At 36.9% G+C, this 18,586-nt stretch overlaps 1 protein-coding gene across 3 annotated transcripts; it reads left to right on the forward strand.

The window, feature by feature from the left end:
* The first annotated feature begins 700 nt into the window (after window positions 1-700).
* On the forward strand, window positions 701-16,771 carry ptbp2a (polypyrimidine tract binding protein 2a). 3 transcript variants are annotated; one of them, XM_046847471.1, is made up of 14 exons: window positions 701-771; window positions 4,813-4,840; window positions 8,027-8,096; window positions 8,452-8,636; window positions 8,716-8,853; window positions 8,960-9,076; window positions 9,303-9,413; window positions 9,489-9,699; window positions 11,990-12,102; window positions 13,905-13,938; window positions 14,373-14,465; window positions 14,954-15,170; window positions 15,252-15,329; window positions 15,450-16,771. In XM_046847471.1, the coding sequence occupies exons 1-14, from the start codon at window positions 764-766 to the stop codon at window positions 15,577-15,579; spliced, it is 1,533 nt and encodes a 510-aa protein (XP_046703427.1). In that variant the 5' UTR covers window positions 701-763; the 3' UTR covers window positions 15,580-16,771. The 3 variants fall into 3 exon arrangements, with proteins under 3 accessions (XP_046703427.1, XP_046703426.1, XP_046703428.1); XM_046847470.1 differs by lacking the exon at window positions 701-771 and adding an exon at window positions 2,942-3,034; XM_046847472.1 differs by lacking the exon at window positions 701-771 and adding an exon at window positions 2,942-3,034 and having other exon boundaries at window positions 9,489-9,687.
* The last annotated feature ends 1,815 nt before the right edge of the window (window positions 16,772-18,586 follow it).

Consider the following 18,586-nt stretch of genomic DNA (forward strand, 5'->3'; position numbering starts at 1 on the left):
GTGTGTATGTATGTGTGAGTTTGCTAATAGAGTACATCTCCTCAGAAAATTATCACATATACAATGTCCCATTGACAAGTATTGTAGGACACGTTCGGTTTATAACAAGGATTGCTCTGTAGTATTCTATAGATGATAAAACTTCAGGTATTTTGGACAACAGATCTGCTTAAAGGAGGCCACCATAAATAACTGAGTCAATTTCACATCAGTGAAGAGGTCCACCTGCACCTTGCCAAACCTCTCCCATAACTTTTTACGAAAGGCCTTGCGTTATATCTAAATCAAGCCGATTCTGCAAATGTTATCGTCTCATCTTGGTCTCCATCCAGCTATAGAGTAAACTAGATTACTACTACTAGAGTATCTTCTAATGGGCTGGAATTAAAAGCCTGTAGCCACAATGGTCCTTTTCTGTAAGATGGAAATCCTCAATTCTAGGTATATGCATTAATTAAACTTGTTATTTCCATAATAAAGCCTCAGAAATAACATCATTTCGCGATGGACTAAAAAAAAAAAAAAGCGTTCAGAGGAAAATGCGAGGCTGAATTTTATCCCAGCTCACTTATTTTCTGCCTCTTCTATAGTTGCACAAATAAATAAAATTTTTAAATCATAATAAATAAATTAAAATATCAACTCGTGAATTTCCGGTGCTTTCCGGAAACGGTTTCTGCCTCCATTTTGTTGCCTTGTTTGCAGCTAGGAGAATTGTTGTTGCTGCTGTTGTCTGGGGCGCCGAGAGAAAGATTTTTCAGCGATGGACGGGTAAGTGTATATTTACCGCTATTGTTTTTTATGTTCTATAATTTTTTTCTCTTCTGGAAATGTAGAAACGGTATATTTGGAAGTTGTCTTTGTAAACACACGGCTACGCCGCGCGCTACCAAGCTAACCAGCTAACTCATTGAATGGCTACAAGAAGAGACGGAGAGCGTGGCGTGCTGTTAGCAACACGGCATCCCGCGTTCGCAGATTACATACAAGCAGCGATTCGGATCCTCCCGCGTGTCCGTGTGCCGCTAATAAAACCTACTTTATATCCACATTAAACAAACTCGAGTTCGTTTTTAATGCGGGGTTGAGTCTTATATAGCCGGCGCGGTGTGTTTACTGGTTAGCGAACACTGGGGGCGAGCATTGTGGCTAAGTGTGTGGGGTTTTGTATTTTTTTTTTGTCGGTGAACTTCACAGACAAATTAAATCAGTCTTACCCGCATGTATACGATTAAATACAACTAATGCCGGCGAAACCCCACACCTTTTTGGTGTATCTGTATTCCTAAAGAGTTTCCCAGGCAGACGACTAGCCAGCTTACGCCGGTGTCCAGTCCATATGTAGGCCATGGTGATGATATCCACCATCCAGTTGGGCAGCTTTTGCTTTTAGTAAGGGAGCCTATCAGATGAATCTTTGGAGGATCAAATGGCCAATGTCTGGCCTAAATAGCATTATAAACCAGAATTGCCAAGGACAGCAATATACCCACTGCAGGTGACCAACATTTAATGTATTCAGTGTTTGGAAGCACATTTCTGGGCACATATTTATTAACTACACAACTTCTATGTATATCTAATACTGTAATGTCATGGACTTTTCGGTAAAATCTAGCTACTCTGCGTCATATTACAGTGCTGCCAGTTGTGACCAGGCAGACTTGTTCAGAACATGTTGGCAATGGCAGAAGAAAAAGAAGGGTTCTATTACTTGTGAGAGGTGTCAGCATAGTGTCTGCATTTGTACACCTTATTCTTAGTCACACTTATTTTGTCTCGTTTTATGGGTTCAAATGCCTGACTAGAATTTCTAAGGGCTTAATAATTAGTTGATCAATTGCAGCGGTGTGAAGTACAGCCTAACAGAAAAAAACGGTAGTGTCAGGCACAGCAACTAACCTTTTTGAAAGTGGATAAATCTAGCCTTTGTTTTAGTGTTAGTATTATGGAGTTATTTTCTGAGTTTGCCACGAGACAGAGTGCCAAAATATGTGCAAGACAGGTGGAAACTGAAATGCCTGCAATTTTAAATTGACTCACAGAAAACATGTATTCTGGGGCAAAGGGAATATGCAGCTCAGGGGGTTATTGGCACATAACTTCCCACAATGAAGGAGATTTACCATACACAATCTCTCAGTAATGCAGCATGGCTCTTGAAAGTCCCCAACCATCCATCCCAAAAACATCTACTGTTCTTTGATCAGAAAAAAAAGGGGAGGGGGGGGATAGAGGAAAGAGAGGAATATAATGCATGGTCAAGTGTGTATGTATGTGTGAGTTTGCTAATAGAGTACATCTCCTCAGAAAATTATCACATATACAATGTCCCATTGACAAGTATTGTAGGACACGTTCGGTTTATAACAAGGATTGCTCTGTAGTATTCTATAGATGATAAAACTTCAGGTATTTTGGACAACAGATCTGCTTAAAGGAGGCCACCATAAATAACTGAGTCAATTTCACATCAGTGAAGAGGTCCACCTGCACCTTGCCAAACCTCTCCCATAACTTTTTACGAAAGGCCTTGCGTTATATCTAAATCAAGCCGATTCTGCAAATGTTATCGTCTCATCTTGGTCTCCATCCAGCTATAGAGTAAACTAGATTACTACTACTAGAGTATCTTCTAATGGGCTGGAATTAAAAGCCTGTAGCCACAATGGTCCTTTTCTGTAAGATGGAAATCCTCAATTCTAGGTATATGCATTAATTAAACTTGTTATTTCCATAATAAAGCCTCAGAAATAACATCATTTCGCGATGGACTAAAAAAAAAAAAGCGTTCAGAGGAAAATGCGAGGCTGAATTTTATCCCAGCTCACTTATTTTCTGCCTCTTCTATAGTTGCACAAATAAATAAAATTTTTAAATCATAATAAATAAATTAAAATATCAACTCGTGAATTTCCGGTGCTTTCCGGAAACGGTTTCTGCCTCCATTTTGTTGCCTTGTTTGCAGCTAGGAGAATTGTTGTTGCTGCTGTTGTCTGGGGCGCCGAGAGAAAGATTTTTCAGCGATGGACGGGTAAGTGTATATTTACCGCTATTGTTTTTTATGTTCTATAATTTTTTTCTCTTCTGGAAATGTAGAAACGGTATATTTGGAAGTTGTCTTTGTAAACACACGGCTACGCCGCGCGCGCTACCAAGCTAACCAGCTAACTCATTGAATGGCTACAAGAAGAGACGGAGAGCGTGGCGTGCTGTTAGCAACACGGCATCCCGCGTTCGCAGATTACATACAAGCAGCGATTCGGATCCTCCCGCGTGTCCGTGTGCCGCTAATAAAACCTACTTTATATCCACATTAAACAAACTCGAGTTCGTTTTTAATGCGGGGTTGAGTCTTATATAGCCGGCGCGGTGTGTTTACTGGTTAGCGAACACTGGGGGCGAGCATTGTGGCTAAGTGTGTGGGGTTTTGTATTTTTTTTTTGTCGGTGAACTTCACAGACAAATTAAATCAGTCTTACCCGCATGTATACGATTAAATACAACTAATGCCGGCGAAACCCCACACCTTTTTTGGTGTATCTGTATTCCTAAAGAGTTTCCCAGGCAGACGACTAGCCAGCTTACGCCGGCGACCTACACATTTAGCTAAAACGTGTTAGCATGCTAGGTGACTTGCTGTTCCCGCTGCTTTGTGTCACCAGATAGGGAGCGCGTGTCTGTCCGGAAACACAAAAACACACAAGAGAAATGCACATGTACTGTGTGGATAGTTTATTCATTTATTTATTCATAATGTAGACTAACTTTTATAGGGGTTCGGTAACGTTATCAAGGCCGCGACATTCTTATTAGCTAGTCAGGTCTGGGCCGGAGACTGATGTTCAGCATCCACTGTAGTGTTTGTAACCTGAACTCATGAATGATTTCTAACCGAGAGCAGTTACACAGATGATATATTCACCATTTTTATCATTTCAGTCATGATTTCCCGATTCAGTCGAGATCAACCAGGGCAAATAGCAGTTTCTTGCTTCTTATTTACCAAGTTTTATACCACTATGGCTGTAGGATTTCTTTTACTGGAGCTATGTTTATATATATATATATATATATATATATAGCCAGCCATATTGGTATAAAACTTGATAAATTAGAGGCAAGCAACTACTGCCTCGAGTAAAAGTATATCGTATTACATACATACATATGTAATGTATGTGCTAAGATTGACCTCTGTTCGTCCCACAGTGTGGAAATTCCTGTATTAAAAAACGTAAAATATAAAGCAGAGTACAAGTATATACAGTACAGTGTATAAATGCAAAATAATACGAAATAAACTAACACCAGTCATTTGCATTTGCAAGCAAATTGCACGGTTTTAAATGGTGCTATTGCATATTTATTACACCAAATATTCAGGAATTGTTATTGCACAGTTTAAAATAAAGTAATAACTGTACATGATTATACTACTATGTGTCAAGGTTTGGCTTAAGCACACACGAGCAAGCCATGATATTCTGCATTGTATTATTTTTTCCCCCTCAAATTCAGAAAAAGGAAAAATGTTCCTTTTCCATGGAAAGTGTCAAGTATTTTCTTTTAAATGACATGGAAGTAGTTCACCAGTATCATATTCCCAATGATCAGTCATTTGGTTAAATATCGAATTCAGTGGAAGAGCTTTAAAGTGGGAAGAGTTAAGAGCTTTATAAATCCAATAAAAACCCTGTTGCACTTGATTTAATCATGTTGACAGAACCTGACTGTGACCATACACCAGTTTTGATTGAATTATTAACATGTTTAATTGGTCTATAAACTTTATTTGGTCTTGTTTTTCAGCATCAGTGATGTTGCGGTTGGTGTTAAGGTGAGATTCCTCATACTTTTTTCTTTTGAAGACATGCAGCTGCATTTCTTGAGTTTTAAATGCTGCAGTTTAAATAAAAGCGTGTAGAGCTGTAATGTGTACATATGTTGGTGTAGTAATTTCAGATTGTTTCAATAAGTAATAGTAAGTAATCAGAGTTGAATTGCTGGTGAATAGTTAAGTCCCTGTCCTAATACATGTTACCTTTTAATATTTAATTGGTTACTTCTGAAATAACAAAGGGAATTGTGTTAAACCAAAACTATGAAATATTGGTTTGTAGTTGGGCACGTGAACATGTATTGGAATATCCGGCTAACCATTTAAAGCTTGTGTTTGAATACAAATCATGTTTTTTTTATTGCTAAATCTTCACATTAAATGAGTGAAATCATGAAAAAGATGAGCAGTATTTTTCAAGCAGAAATGCCCCACTTTCACTGTGTGCAATTTAGAGTTGTGCACTGGGACTTAATGGTTTTTACTCTCATGCTTGTGGAGCAGGTGGTCAGATACAAAACTCGCGGGACGCAAGTGAGATAATGCTCAGTGCATTTCCAATAATGTTTGGTACAAACCCATTAAAACTACAATAGGCACAAATTAGGTCCCTCCGTTTTTGCAGATTAACTGACGCGGTACTCACAACAGGTCACGTCTGCTCTGCACCGGTTTTCATTTTTCCCAGGGCCCTGCTTTTGCATGGACCATTTATTTGTGTTTTTCTTTACTGGTTTGTACAACTGTCTGTACAGACTATTTAATTATTTTAAACGTGCCACATTTTTTACTGTCCAGTTTGTAAATCCAACACGGTTTTGGCTTGAAGTTTAATGGGCTGGAACAAGCATTCACTAAAGTGTTTAAATTCATATGTTAATAAATAAATAAATAAATATATATATATATATATATATATATATATAGATATAGATATAGATAGATATAGATATAGATATATAGATATAGATATATAGATATAGATATATATATATATAGATAATTTATTTATTTATATATATATATATAATATTTCAGTGTATTATGTCTGTCATTATTTCTATTTATTATGTCCCATCCTTAAACAGGACATATTTTTAATTGCAGTGGCAAAAATACTGGTTTTTAATTTCAAATGCATTTCCAGTTCTTTTGTTTTCGCTTGCAGGTATTTTCAAATATAAAGTCTTTAGTTAGTCAGTCCTTATTTAAAGGAGTCACAGATAAATAATTAATATGCTTCTTTTTACAGTTGCTAATTTGCTGTTTGATTATGTAGTAAGACAACCATGACTGGACCTGAGAAATATCATGCTGAATTTCTTTTTATAGTTTTTTTGTCTTGTGTTGTAGATTTCCATGGTTATGGTTATTCTTTGTTTAAAAAAAAAACATAGCCTGAAAAAAACAGTCTGCTTGGAATAAAGATTTGTCCAACCTATTCTGTGTATTCAACTGGCGCTTACTTTTTTTTTTTTTTTTTTTTTGTGCGACAGATTTGATGTTTCCTGACACAATGTTTTATTTATAATTATTATTTTTATTTAGATTATTTAGAATCAGTTAGGCAAAACAGTTGTTTTAAACAAAATAAACAAACAAACAAGTTACCTTTAATCTCACATTTGCACTTCTCTATCTGTGATCCTGAACTCGGCTGTTACAATAACTTTAAATGTGAGTTTACGAGTGAGTGTTCACTTTATAATCATGCAGCATGAATGGCTGTTGTAGTGGCTTTATTATAATACTGTGCTGCATGTTCAGCCTGCATCCAGAGGTTATTTCAGTGTGAATAAAACAGAAATATAGGAATTAAAGACTATAAATAGAAACATTGTTTTCTTGAAGTTTGCCTTAAGCTGCATTAGTACAGGTTTGTTAAAACAGCAGTATATAAATTGAGTGCATAAATAAAAAACTTGAAGCGGTGGGTTTGTTTTCCACATTTTTATATGGGGGGTAGTTTTCAGTGGGATATGAAAAGCTCTTCTGGCGATTTAAGTACATCATCTGAAAAAGCCGTTTCTAAGACAGTTTTCTGTCAAGTGCTTAATAAAATACACAGTTTTACCTGCTAATGGCAGAATTTCCCATTGTTTGTGAAGAGTCTGAAGTTAATTTCAGACCCAGCTCTTTAAGTATTTGCCTGACATATCTTAATGGTTTGCCCTTGCATCCATGTTTACGAAACTGAATTTCACTTTAATAGTTAAGGACAGACGGTGTCATTAAAACCCAAAGACAAATAAATCACAGGTAACTTAGGCATTTTATTTATTTATTTTTTGGATTGGAAGGGAAAATGCCAAGGCCATTAAAATGTATTATTTGATATTCTGTGGCTATTTGTCATTGAAGAAATAGATAAGATTTAGAACTGTCCCCTGGATATTTGATTTAGGCCTACTTCAAGTTTCCATCTCCGGCTTTCATAATATTAGACTGGCAGTAATTGAATGGGGCCTGTTTATGTCTAAGATGGTTAGGAAAATTATGATATTCTCAGAAATGCCTTCTGCTAGCAGATCTCTTAACTTGGTTTGTGTTCCACCAACAGAATTTTCCTCCCCGGAGAATTATATTAACTACTTCCACACACAAACAGTTTATGGGGAAAACATTAGATTTTTTTTTTTTTTTTTTTTTAAAGAATTTGTAGTTTTTAATATTTTTTGTTCTTGTTTAATTTTGATGTACATTATTCTATTAAGAGCTAGTAATGACACACATTTAATTGGAATCATTAGAAATGAATCTCCCCACCACTTTAAGATTCATGTAGATGCAAATAGTAAGAAGTATTTTTTTTTTTTAGTACTTATTATAAGATGTGTAATTTATTCTGCCCAGGCAATTGTAATTTAGTTCAGCAATTATAGTGAGCAGCTTTGCCTTGTGCCGATCATTCATTTTTAGTTTTAACTACTTACTGACTATTGCTATAAACATTTCGGGGCTTCAGGGATCTAATTGAGCTTAGGATAAGATGACTGTGTCTGACATTCCAGACACTGCAAGATTAAAAAGACACCTTAGGAAAAAGAAAAGGTCTGGTGTTTTATGTGTCTTGATTTTATTTTTTTAAGCAGTCTTCAGAGAGCTTTGTGTCATGTTCTTGACAGCAGCAAAAGCAAAGTGTCATTGGAGAATACTGTTTGTTTCACTTATATTTCTTCATTTTAGAGAGGGTCAGATGAGCTGATGTCCAGCAGCATGTACAACAGTCCCAACTCTGGGATGAGCAGTATCAGTGGTAAGTAAGGCACTGCATTCTTTCTAACTGTCCAGTGAACAAAGCAGGATTAATAGAAATCAAATGATCATAAATGCTAGAAAGTAAAAGTATGTTGACAGATCTGGTCTTCAGTGCAATTATCTTCCTTTAAATTAAAGTATGATAAAACAAAAATGTCCTCCTTATTAAATATTTTCAAAAAATGTATATTTTTTTTCTATATTTTGACCAGAAGATATTATTAAGAAGTTATTCCGATTTGCTAATCAGTTTTGGGGAAACCAATAAAAGATTTCCAGGATTATCACCTTTGCTACTGATTTAGTTATGCCATTTAGCTGTAAGCCATGTTTCTGCTGCTTTGCCTTGTTAGATGGCACATCCAATGGAAGTGACAGCAAAAAATTGAGAGTTGATGAAAGGGTAGGAGAGGCTCCTCCATCACGTGTTCTTCATATCCGGAAACTACCCAGTGAGGTCTCAGAGACTGAGATCATTGCCTTAGGATTGCCCTTTGGAAAGGTCACTAATATCCTTACCCTAAAAGGCAAAAACCAGGTGAGTTTTTAAGCTCTTTTTTTATTTAATAAAGAGTCAAATAGATAAAGACTTTACAGTTAACATTTGCTTTGCTTAGGCATTCCTCGAGCTAAGCACGGAAGAAGCAGCTATTACCATGGTGAACTACTATTCAGCTGTTACACCGCATGTTCGAAATGTCCCAGTTTTCATTCAGTACTCAAATCACAAAGAGCTCAAGACTGAGACAAACCAGGTAGTTAACCATCTCCATACATCTTCCAAAATGATTCATTGTCGTTATGGAGTTTAAGATAAACAGTGCTAAAGTTTGGGTAATAGCTGCTATTTTTGCTTCTTAGTCTGGAACACCCACATCAGGCTCCAGTGACGGAACACTCTCAACACCCAGCAGTCCAGTCTTAAGGATCATCATAGACAACATGTTCTACCCTGTCACTCTAGATGTGTTACAGCAGGTTTGTGTTCTACAAATGATCTTTCATAGTAATTTATTATTGCCTGAATTCTAATTTTGAAGTCTTTGAAGCAAAGACCTTTTTTTTCTTTTTTTGCGGATGAGTTTCTGTCTTTGTTGAAGTTTTTTAATTCTCATGTTGTCTTTGTATAATTGTTTTTTTGTATGTCTTTCTCCCTTTTTTTTGTTGATAGATCTTCTCAATTCTCTCCTTTCTCTGTCAATAGATCTTCTCAAAGTTTGGCACAGTTATGAAAATCATCACATTCACAAAGAACAATCAGTTTCAGGCCTTGCTACAGTACAATGATGCAACGAGCGCTCAGCAAGCCAAAGTGGTGGGTGTAGGATCTGTTTATGGCAAAATGTGTTCTCTGTGTTCGGGTTCGTAAGTAATTTTTGTGCTCTCTTAGGCACTTGATGGACAGAACATATACAACGCTTGCTGTACGCTTCGTATTGACTACTCCAAGCTTGTCAACCTGAATGTGAAGTACAACAATGATAAGAGCAGGGACTACACTAGACCAGAGCTCCCTGCTGGTGATGGGCAGCCTGCTGTCGACCCCTCAGTGGCAGCGGCTTTTGGCAAGGACTCGAACTCCCTGCTTGGTAAGATCCCAGGTATCTCCCACTGTTTTTTTTCTTCTCTTAATGGTTTTTGGTGGGCTAGACACGAGTGCTAAAGCTTGGTTTAGTTTTTTACGGTGCTATATGGTGTATTTACCCCAACATAACAATCTGTTCCCTGTAACAGAAATCTTAAGAATAAAACCAGTTACAGTACATCTTCTAAAGAGGGCTCAACTTTTTACTCAATAAAAATAAAATTTAAAATGTGGGATTTTTTTTTTTTTTTTATAAATACACCGCAATTGACACAAGTGTCTGTAGTTTTGTTTGCACTGCGATTCAGTTGCTGGTGTTTTTATATAGTGAAAAGCTAAGCGTTTGACCAGCCGTGGTTTAACATTTTAGTATTGTTAACTGTGAGAAGAGCATTTACGTAAATCATTTGTTTATCCCAGACAAACTTTCTGTTATCTGCAAAGGACCAGCATGGTTGCACATTTGTTCTAACCTAACAGGAGGCACGCCTGATTCTAGTCTTCAAATGACCAAGGTTAGTCTCAATTGACTGAAACAAAGGCATGCAGCCATGCTGGCCCTTTGCAGGTAATGTGGAAGACCTTGGTTTACTTTTTCTACTGGGCTTCTGCCTTTTTCAAAGCTTGGTTTTGATGAAATAAGGATATTAAAGGGCATACCTGGCAGTAGATAGCACGGATCTGTTATCCAGTAGCAACCCTAAGGCAATATCAGCAGAAAAGCCTGGCTTGTATAGATTGAAAATCGGATTCAATAATCTGAACAAATCTACCATCAAGTAGCACAGAATTGCTTGTAGCGCAACAAAACACGGAGCAATATAATGTGCGCTGCAATGTTTAGTTAATTAGAATACCACACAACCACAACATGGGTTTTAGATTTACATTTTGTCTTCTTTGGTTGTATGCTTTTGTGTCGAGTGTGGAGTAAAACTTTTTGAGCTCCATTTAAACAATAAAAAAAACAAATTAAGTGCAAACCGAATAAATTGGGAAATAGTGCAATAATCGTTAATAATTCTGTAGCCCAGGCTTTTCACACACTATCCAGGAGCTCACGTTGTAGCCTGTACTTCATTTAGGTTTAGTCTCACTGAAGTTATATAGTACAGTGGTCCCCAACCCCCAGGCTGCGGACCGGCACCGGTCTGTGGGTCAATTGGTACCGGGCCGCACAGAAAGAATATATCACTTAGATTATTTCCGTTTTATTTATTATCTGATTCTGAATGATGTTTTATTTTGGAAAATTGCCGGATTCTCTCCGCCACATCTGTATGACTCACTCTTGATGCATGTCAAGATGCTTGCCTCGGTCACATGTCTTACCAACATCCGCTACCTTCTTAAAGAGGCTGCTCTGGCCGGTAACAACTAAATTTACAAAAATCTAGTATATATATATATATATATATATATATAATCTAGCTGATCTAGTATATTGCTGTTTGAAATTAGCACTTGTTTTTATAATAATGCGTTTACTATGTTTTTAATTGCCATTTTTCAGTGAGATTTACAATACCTTTTCAACACTCTTGTCTTGAATTTTAACATGTGCAGAGTGAGAACAAAGACAAGAGATGAGACATGGAAAAAGAAAACTAAGATGCTGGCAGTGTAACTTTATATAGAATTACTACAATTATTTCTTATTAAAACCCAGTATGCCCTGGCATACTTCTTGTTAAGTCTCATGAATGTCTGCTTCTAATGTTTTGTTTGAAACCTGGTATGATTAGATAATTACACAGGCCAAAATTTTGTGCTTTTAGTTAATGAGCCTTACACGCGGTATGCGTTTTGTTTCATGAGTGCAAATCTTTCTGTGTTGATTAACTTCTTAAACAACCCAAAAGGTGTTAATATCATTCAATTGTTTTTGCTGTTTCGTAACCAGTTTTAAAGGTTATTGATTTGACCAGCCTGTTAGACCTTTTTCAATATTATTTCAGTTCTCTTACATTTCCTAAAACTCAGAATAACATGATTACAGCTATTTAGAGAACACACTTCCCCTATTGAATAATACATTTTATTTAAAGGCTCCTTTCTAAACACTCAAGGACGCCATATAATTAATTGATGATAAAAAAACAAGGCAAACAACAAACATCTGTTCAGATTAGCGTTTTCTAATTAATTTTAACAGTTAAACAGCTGAGTTTTAAGGCATGATTTAAAAGTAATTGTGACTAATTGTGAATGACCTATTTTTGTTATTCTATCCTTGTCCATACAACATTGGTGGTTATGCTGTTGTGTTGTGCCAGTATGTGTCTGAGCTCTCTGTGCAACTTCAGGTGCTCTGAGTCCTCTGAGTGCGGCGGCGGCGGCGGCGGCAGCAGCAGGTCGTGTGGCTCTGTCTGGACACTCGGGTAGTGGAGTACTCCTGGTTAGCAATCTCAATGATGAGGTCAGTCATTTCTTAAGCCTCTGATTCTGTGTATTTTTCATTACCCTCCAATCTACATAGCCTTTTGTTGCTTTTATGTCATGCCATTGTTTGATGTCCATGATCAGTATAATGTACAATGGATGAAGCAAATGCAGTAAGGATGGTTGGAACTGTATCTGTTTGGTTGGATTCCTCATGGTGAAATTAATCTTTATTACAGTTCAGTTCTAGTTTCAGCAGTAGCTTTAAATAACCAAATCATTGTGCCTAAGACCTTCTGATTTACCCAACTGGCTGTATTTTAAGAACTAAAGTGTTCATTATGTGATGACACCAGTTCACATTTTTCATGAACTTCTGCTTGCATGTGTCTGCCTGTCATTTGTTTCATCTGAAAGTTGTTTTTCTTCAGAAATTATTCATGGCTTTGCTTAATCCTTAAAATGTGCTGTTTCTAAAAATGAGTCATTTGTCTCTAACTTTCTTTATTTCTCTCTGTCTGTCTCTTGCTGTCTGCTTTATAAAATGGGTTAAATGTTTCCATTATCTGCCTGAGTTCATTTCACTTCTGGCCCTTTCTCACTTTGGAAATGGAAAAATTTTATAAACTAAAGTGGTAACGAACAATCTTCACAATTGTGGCACTTAATAATCAAGTGTGTCTGGTTGGTTTTCTCTGTTCATGCCATAACTTAATGGTGGTTTTCTAGTCTACACCAGCATGGCAGTTATGGAAAATGTGGCCATATTCTAGTGCACGATGAACAAATGGACAAACTTGCATTCCAACCCTACCTTTTTTATATATATATATATATATATATATATATATATATATATATATATATATATATATATATATATATATATATATATATATATATATATATGGGCTGTCAATAGATTAAAATATTTAATCACATGATTGTCATGAGTTGGCACTTAATAAATTGCAACTTTATCGCACATTTTTTTTCCATTCTAAATGTACCTTAAATTAATACTTTAAGTTTTTTATACTCTAATCAACATGAGCATTGACCGCTATGGATGTTTAATACTAGTGAATTCATACTCAATGTGTAGCATGAATATGAAATATTCTTGTAAATGTTTTAACGTAATGATGGTGGTTTTAAATTACATAAATCGTCAGGACACCAAACAAAACGGTTTTAATTGCCTGTTGCCCGATTTCGGTTTTGAGGTGCGTAGTGTTAATTTTGACAGCCCATATATATATATATATATATATATATATATATAATTAGTTTTGTTGCATGCTTTATCTCCCCCTCCACGGTGGTATTATTATTTGTTGGGTTTTGTTTGGTTTTTATTTCAGTTTATGTATACTACCCTGATGCTGGGTAACTACATTGGCACAATTATTTGCTTGTATATTCTGTAATTGCATAGAGCAACCATTTTCTGACCAAACTCCTGCATTTCCTGTGTACTGACCTGTATTGTATATTTTTTGTTCCCCACTTTTTTTTTTATTCTGCATTTGTCTCTTCTTCTCCCCCTCCTCAATCATCCCCACCCCCTTATCTCTTTAAATCCTTCCCTCTTCATTCCTATCTGCCTCTCCCAATTCTGCCCTACTTTGACCACACCTCACTGTTCATGCTATATGCTTGAACAAATGTTCCTCGGATGAACTTGTCCCCAAATTAACCGCCTTGACCCATGATCCATGACCACTTCACCATTCTGCGGGAAACCACCCTCCGTTATGGATGATCTGTTCATCTTCGCTCTTCCTCGACTCCTCTCTCTACCTGTCTCACGCTGCTTGCTCTTCTCTCCTTCTAAAGATGGTTACGCCCCAAAGTCTGTTTACCCTCTTCGGTATGTTCTTGTTAGCACTCGTTTATTTTTGTTGTTTTTTTTTTTTTTTTTCCCCATATTTTATTCAGTCTGTTTATTTAATTTATTTAATAACATTTGTTGCCTTTTACTGTTAGTTTTGAGTTCTTTGGTTTTTTTTTTTCCCCCTCTGTCCGTTTTGAAGTGCTTTTTGATTTTCTTTAAGGCATGCATGTTTCTGCATGTACTGTCATCTCAGAGCTTATATTTAAATGTATTTTATTTGAGGGAACCTCTGAATCTCTTGCTTCTGTTTAAACTGTGATTAGTTTTCTTCATTAGGAAAATGTTCTGTCTCTCTTTATGATGAATCTAGCTCTCCACTCTTAAGTTTCACTCTGTTAAAGGCTAACTGTTCCTCCCTCTCCATCCTACTCTTCCTCCTGCTTCTCTCGCTGCTTCTTGCTATAATTCAGGGGTGTATGGTGATGTGCAGCGTGTGAAGATACTCTACAACAAAAAAGATAGTGCACTGATACAGATGGCAGATATGAATCAGGCTCAACTTGGTAAGATTAACTTCTTGATTTTGTCCTCCAGTTACAACTACAGTTAAAATACTGAAAGGAAATTATCACCCCCCCCCAATACAACTTTCCATAAGTCTGTGGCAGTGCTCTGTACATCACTGATGTACACTCTGCTTACAATTCTACATTTGTCAAACAGCTACTGGGTTTAGTTTCTAAGTATAGATGTTGGTTTATTGTAGCCTATTTATTAAAACATGGTCATAAGTATGTGAATACTCTGAGTAGCACCTGGTGAAAATGAAAAGCGCCGTGTACTTGTAAATACTTCGATTCTAATTGTGGAGAATGACGCCTGTGAAATTAGTCAACATCTGCCAAACTCATTGGCTGCAATCAGTATAGCAGAGAAAGGCCATGTGGCCTGAACATCTGTACATTTTATTTTGTGCTTATAGATGCTTTTGTTAAGCCCCCTAATTGTGGTGTATTAGTCTCTCATTTTTCCCCTCTTTGTACATCTCCAGCGATGAGTCACCTTAACGGTCAGAAGATGTATTCAAAAATCATCCGTGTGACCTTGTCCAAGCATCAGACAGTTCAGTTACCCAGGGATGGCTTGGATGATCAGGGCCTCACTAAGGATTTTACCAATTCTCCACTACATCGTTTTAAGAAGCCTGGCTCCAAAAACTTTCAGAACATCTTCCCTCCCTCTGCCACCCTGCATTTGTCAAACATCCCGTGAGTATAGCTCACTTAGTCACTGTGAGTTTTGAGTTCTGATTTTAGAAATAACTACCCATTAACTTGTCCATTTTACAGGCAAGACATAACTGAAGATGACCTCAGAGTACTGTTCACTAACTCCGGAGGCACTGTGAAAGCTTTCAAATTTTTTCAGTAAGTTCAGATTTTGCATTTAGTAAAAGACAGAGGGGTTTATATAGTGATTTGCTGGGACTTTGAATTTATTTAAGGGTCCTGTTGCTAAACTTTTTATTATTTTTTTTTAATGCACAGAGATCGCAAAATGGCTCTAATTCAGTTATCCACAGTTGAAGAGTCCATTCAATGCTTGATTGACCTACACAACTACAACATGGGTAACAATCACCATCTGAGGGTCTCATTCTCCAAATCAACAATTTAAAAGAAGCTGCGATGTGCTTGATGTTTTCTAATGTTACCTGTTGACTGTTTTGGTACACTGGGGACCACATTTTGACACTTTTTGTTTTCTTTTCCCAATCATTCCTTGTAAAAATGAGTGGAGATGCTACCAGATTTATCTGGTTGGAATGAAATGAATGCATTTTCCCTGCTCTCAGTCCCCTTTGTATTACCTCCCCCCAGTGCTTCATTACAGGAGGTTGATTCCTCTTCATCCTGATTAGTTAAAGAAACAAAGAATGTGCCTTACTCAACAAACTATCAAACATTTTCGCATCCAGAAATTTTCATAAAAGCAAGACGTCCACCACTTAGCAACATAGGCTTGTTTGTTGTGAATGTGTTAATGGTTTGAGAAGTCTTTTTTTGTTTTTTTGTTCCCTTGTGTGAAATGTACAGTGTGAAATCTTGCCTCTCCAAGCTCCAGTCCATGTGTTTGGGTTTTTTGTTTCGTTTTTTTTGGTTAGTTGGTATTTTGACCATTTGTCGTTTTGCGTATATGATCAGCTTGGATTGTGGTTCTTGCTGAAAGATCCAGTGGCGTGTATATAACAGACTATTCTAGTGCTTAACGGTCACTGCAATTTTGAGTGCTAGCTTGTATCCAAGTGATTTCCAAAAGGATATGATACTGTATACCATGTTTTATTTTTTTGCGTAGTAGGCACTGACCATGTTAGTACATATTGGATTTTTTTTTTTTTTTTTTTTTTTGGAACATCCACCAATTTTCTCTGCATGACTAGATAAGTTCAGAGTCTTTGTTTAGAGAGCAGCTGTTGCATGCATTTTAAAGCTAACAAACATGAGCCTGAAGTTTGACGTGAGCAAGTACGCAGAATATGGACAACCTGGTGGGACCAAAGTTTGTGCCTTTAGTCTTAATTTCCTGAGCATTCATATTTTTAGAAAGTTCCCTATTTTTTACCTCCCAGAAGCAAAACTTGGAAACATGATGTTTATCTGGTATGGAAAAATGTAACAGTTAACAAGAGATATAATCCATTTGCTGCCAAAGCTCTATGGTTGTATTTCTTACCTGACTGGACTGTACATTTTTAACATGGTTAAGAAAATCTGTATAGTTTCTTTTTTTGTTTTTTATTTTATACATCTTTAAAAAACAAAGTGCAGTTTGGATGTCGCACAATTAAAAGATTGTTTTTTTCTAACACCGCTGGGAAGGATTGTCTTGGTTTTGTGTTTGTGGTTGTTTTTTGCTCTTCTATCTCTCCTGTACTCTGCTTTTACTACTGTAGCATGCTCAATAAATACTTCTGTAGCTCTGTGTTCACTCTGTCTCTCTCCCTCTCTCCTGTCTTTCTGTCTCCACTCTGCCTTTACTTTCCTCCATGAAGGAAATGATGCACCTAAAAACCATATTACTCAATGTTTGAAGCATTTATAGCTGAATTTGTAAATGGAGTTTAAGACAGGATCATAAGTAATACTCTGTTGGAAGCATGCTCTCCATGACATGTCGCCAACTTGTATAATGAAGCAAATGTAAAAGAGAAAAAGCTGATATGTCATAGGAATGCACATATTAGCTATAGGTAATGGTAAAAGTCCAACTTTATGCAGTGCATGCTGTTCTGAGCATTCAGGCCATCGCTCTATTCCGCATTTGGACGTCGTCGTCAAGTGCACTGCTCCGTGCTGCTTTTATTTTACACACTTAAGAAGAAAAAAAAAAAGACTTATTTTTAATCTGGCTTTTAGACGCTATGCAAAAAAGCCAAAAGTAATCAGGACCCAGGCTAAAAATCAATAGTTCATCTGGACCATGTATTTTGCTCACCAGACATCCGCATCCATGCATAGCATTAAAAGGGTGTGATGTACTTGACTTTACTTGCTCTATTTTTCAGAGCAAAATCAACGATTAAAAACATCCTGATGGAAAAGGAAAAGGAGTGCTGATTGTGTACTTGGACTGTAGAATGCTCTTTAAGTGGTCAAGGTTGTACTATCACTGATTTTATACACAACAGCATGCATGTTTTTTTTTTTTCCTCACCCTCTCTTAAGCACTTATACTAAGTTGTGAAATATAAATTTTGTCCAAGATTTTCCCTTCAGGAAAACTTTTGTTGGTTGTATATAGAAGAGTATAAAAAGTTATAGTACAATAGTAAGCCAGTACTTGTGCCTATTATTTAGTACAGTATAACAGATTGACACAAAGCATTCACCCTTAGCATTTTTAAAAAGGCCAGCTGTGCTCTGATTGCAGGGTGCAGTCTTTATATAATCATTGCATATGTCTCACCTCACCTCTTTTTGCCCTGGGTGCCATGACATCTAATTCAGCTCAGGTTCCCTGATAATGGCACTATTGATTTGGACTGTGTTCCTTTTAAAGCAGTCGTCCTCATGTCTCTTTATGCTGAGGCTGCTTCACACTGAGCTCATCCCGCACTCGGCCCAGCGTGGCAGTGTGTTTTGGTATTGTCATGGTGATTGCTGTCACCACAGTGGTATGGGGGGGGGCGCTGAGAAACACGAGTGCGGCTTCTCGCCTTCCCACTTGCCCTGGAGCAAGGCTCGTTGAGTCAGTGGGAATTGGAGGATTGCAGATGAGATTACGCAGGCAAAGTGAGCTTTCCAGAAATGCTCTCCTTGCTACATTGATCGAGCAAAGTATTAACGCGCAGTGTGAGACCATCTCGCTTATGAAAAGAACGACCCTGGGTTGCCATGCTTTTACACAGCTTAATGACTTTGTGCATGACAAGTTGCATCAAGCTTATTGAATACTTCTCTGTTTGCCTGGTCATTTGTTTCTTTTTCATTTTAACTCCCATTTAGGACTCTTAGTGCCGGCATGACAGGAAAGAGTTAGAGCTAAATATGCATGAAGGCCAATTTAATAACACAGTGGCGTAAACATATACTGTCTCCAAAATGCAATTAAAGGACCATTAAAAAAATACACTTAATTCACAATTGTTGTAATGAGTAGATTTTCAGTATACAAGCATGTG

This window comes from Silurus meridionalis, chromosome 4 (assembly GCF_014805685.1).
Source record: "Silurus meridionalis isolate SWU-2019-XX chromosome 4, ASM1480568v1, whole genome shotgun sequence".
Lineage (NCBI taxonomy): Eukaryota > Metazoa > Chordata > Actinopteri > Siluriformes > Siluridae > Silurus > Silurus meridionalis.

Excerpts from the sequence above, each read along its gene's own strand:
- ptbp2a (XM_046847471.1), top strand. Across the intron at positions 8,854-8,959 it reads TCAAGACTGAGACAAACCAG|TCTGGAACACCCACATCAGG; the intron begins GTAGTTAACCAT and ends TTTGCTTCTTAG. Across the intron at positions 12,103-13,904 it reads TTAGCAATCTCAATGATGAG|ATGGTTACGCCCCAAAGTCT; the intron begins GTCAGTCATTTC and ends CTCCTTCTAAAG.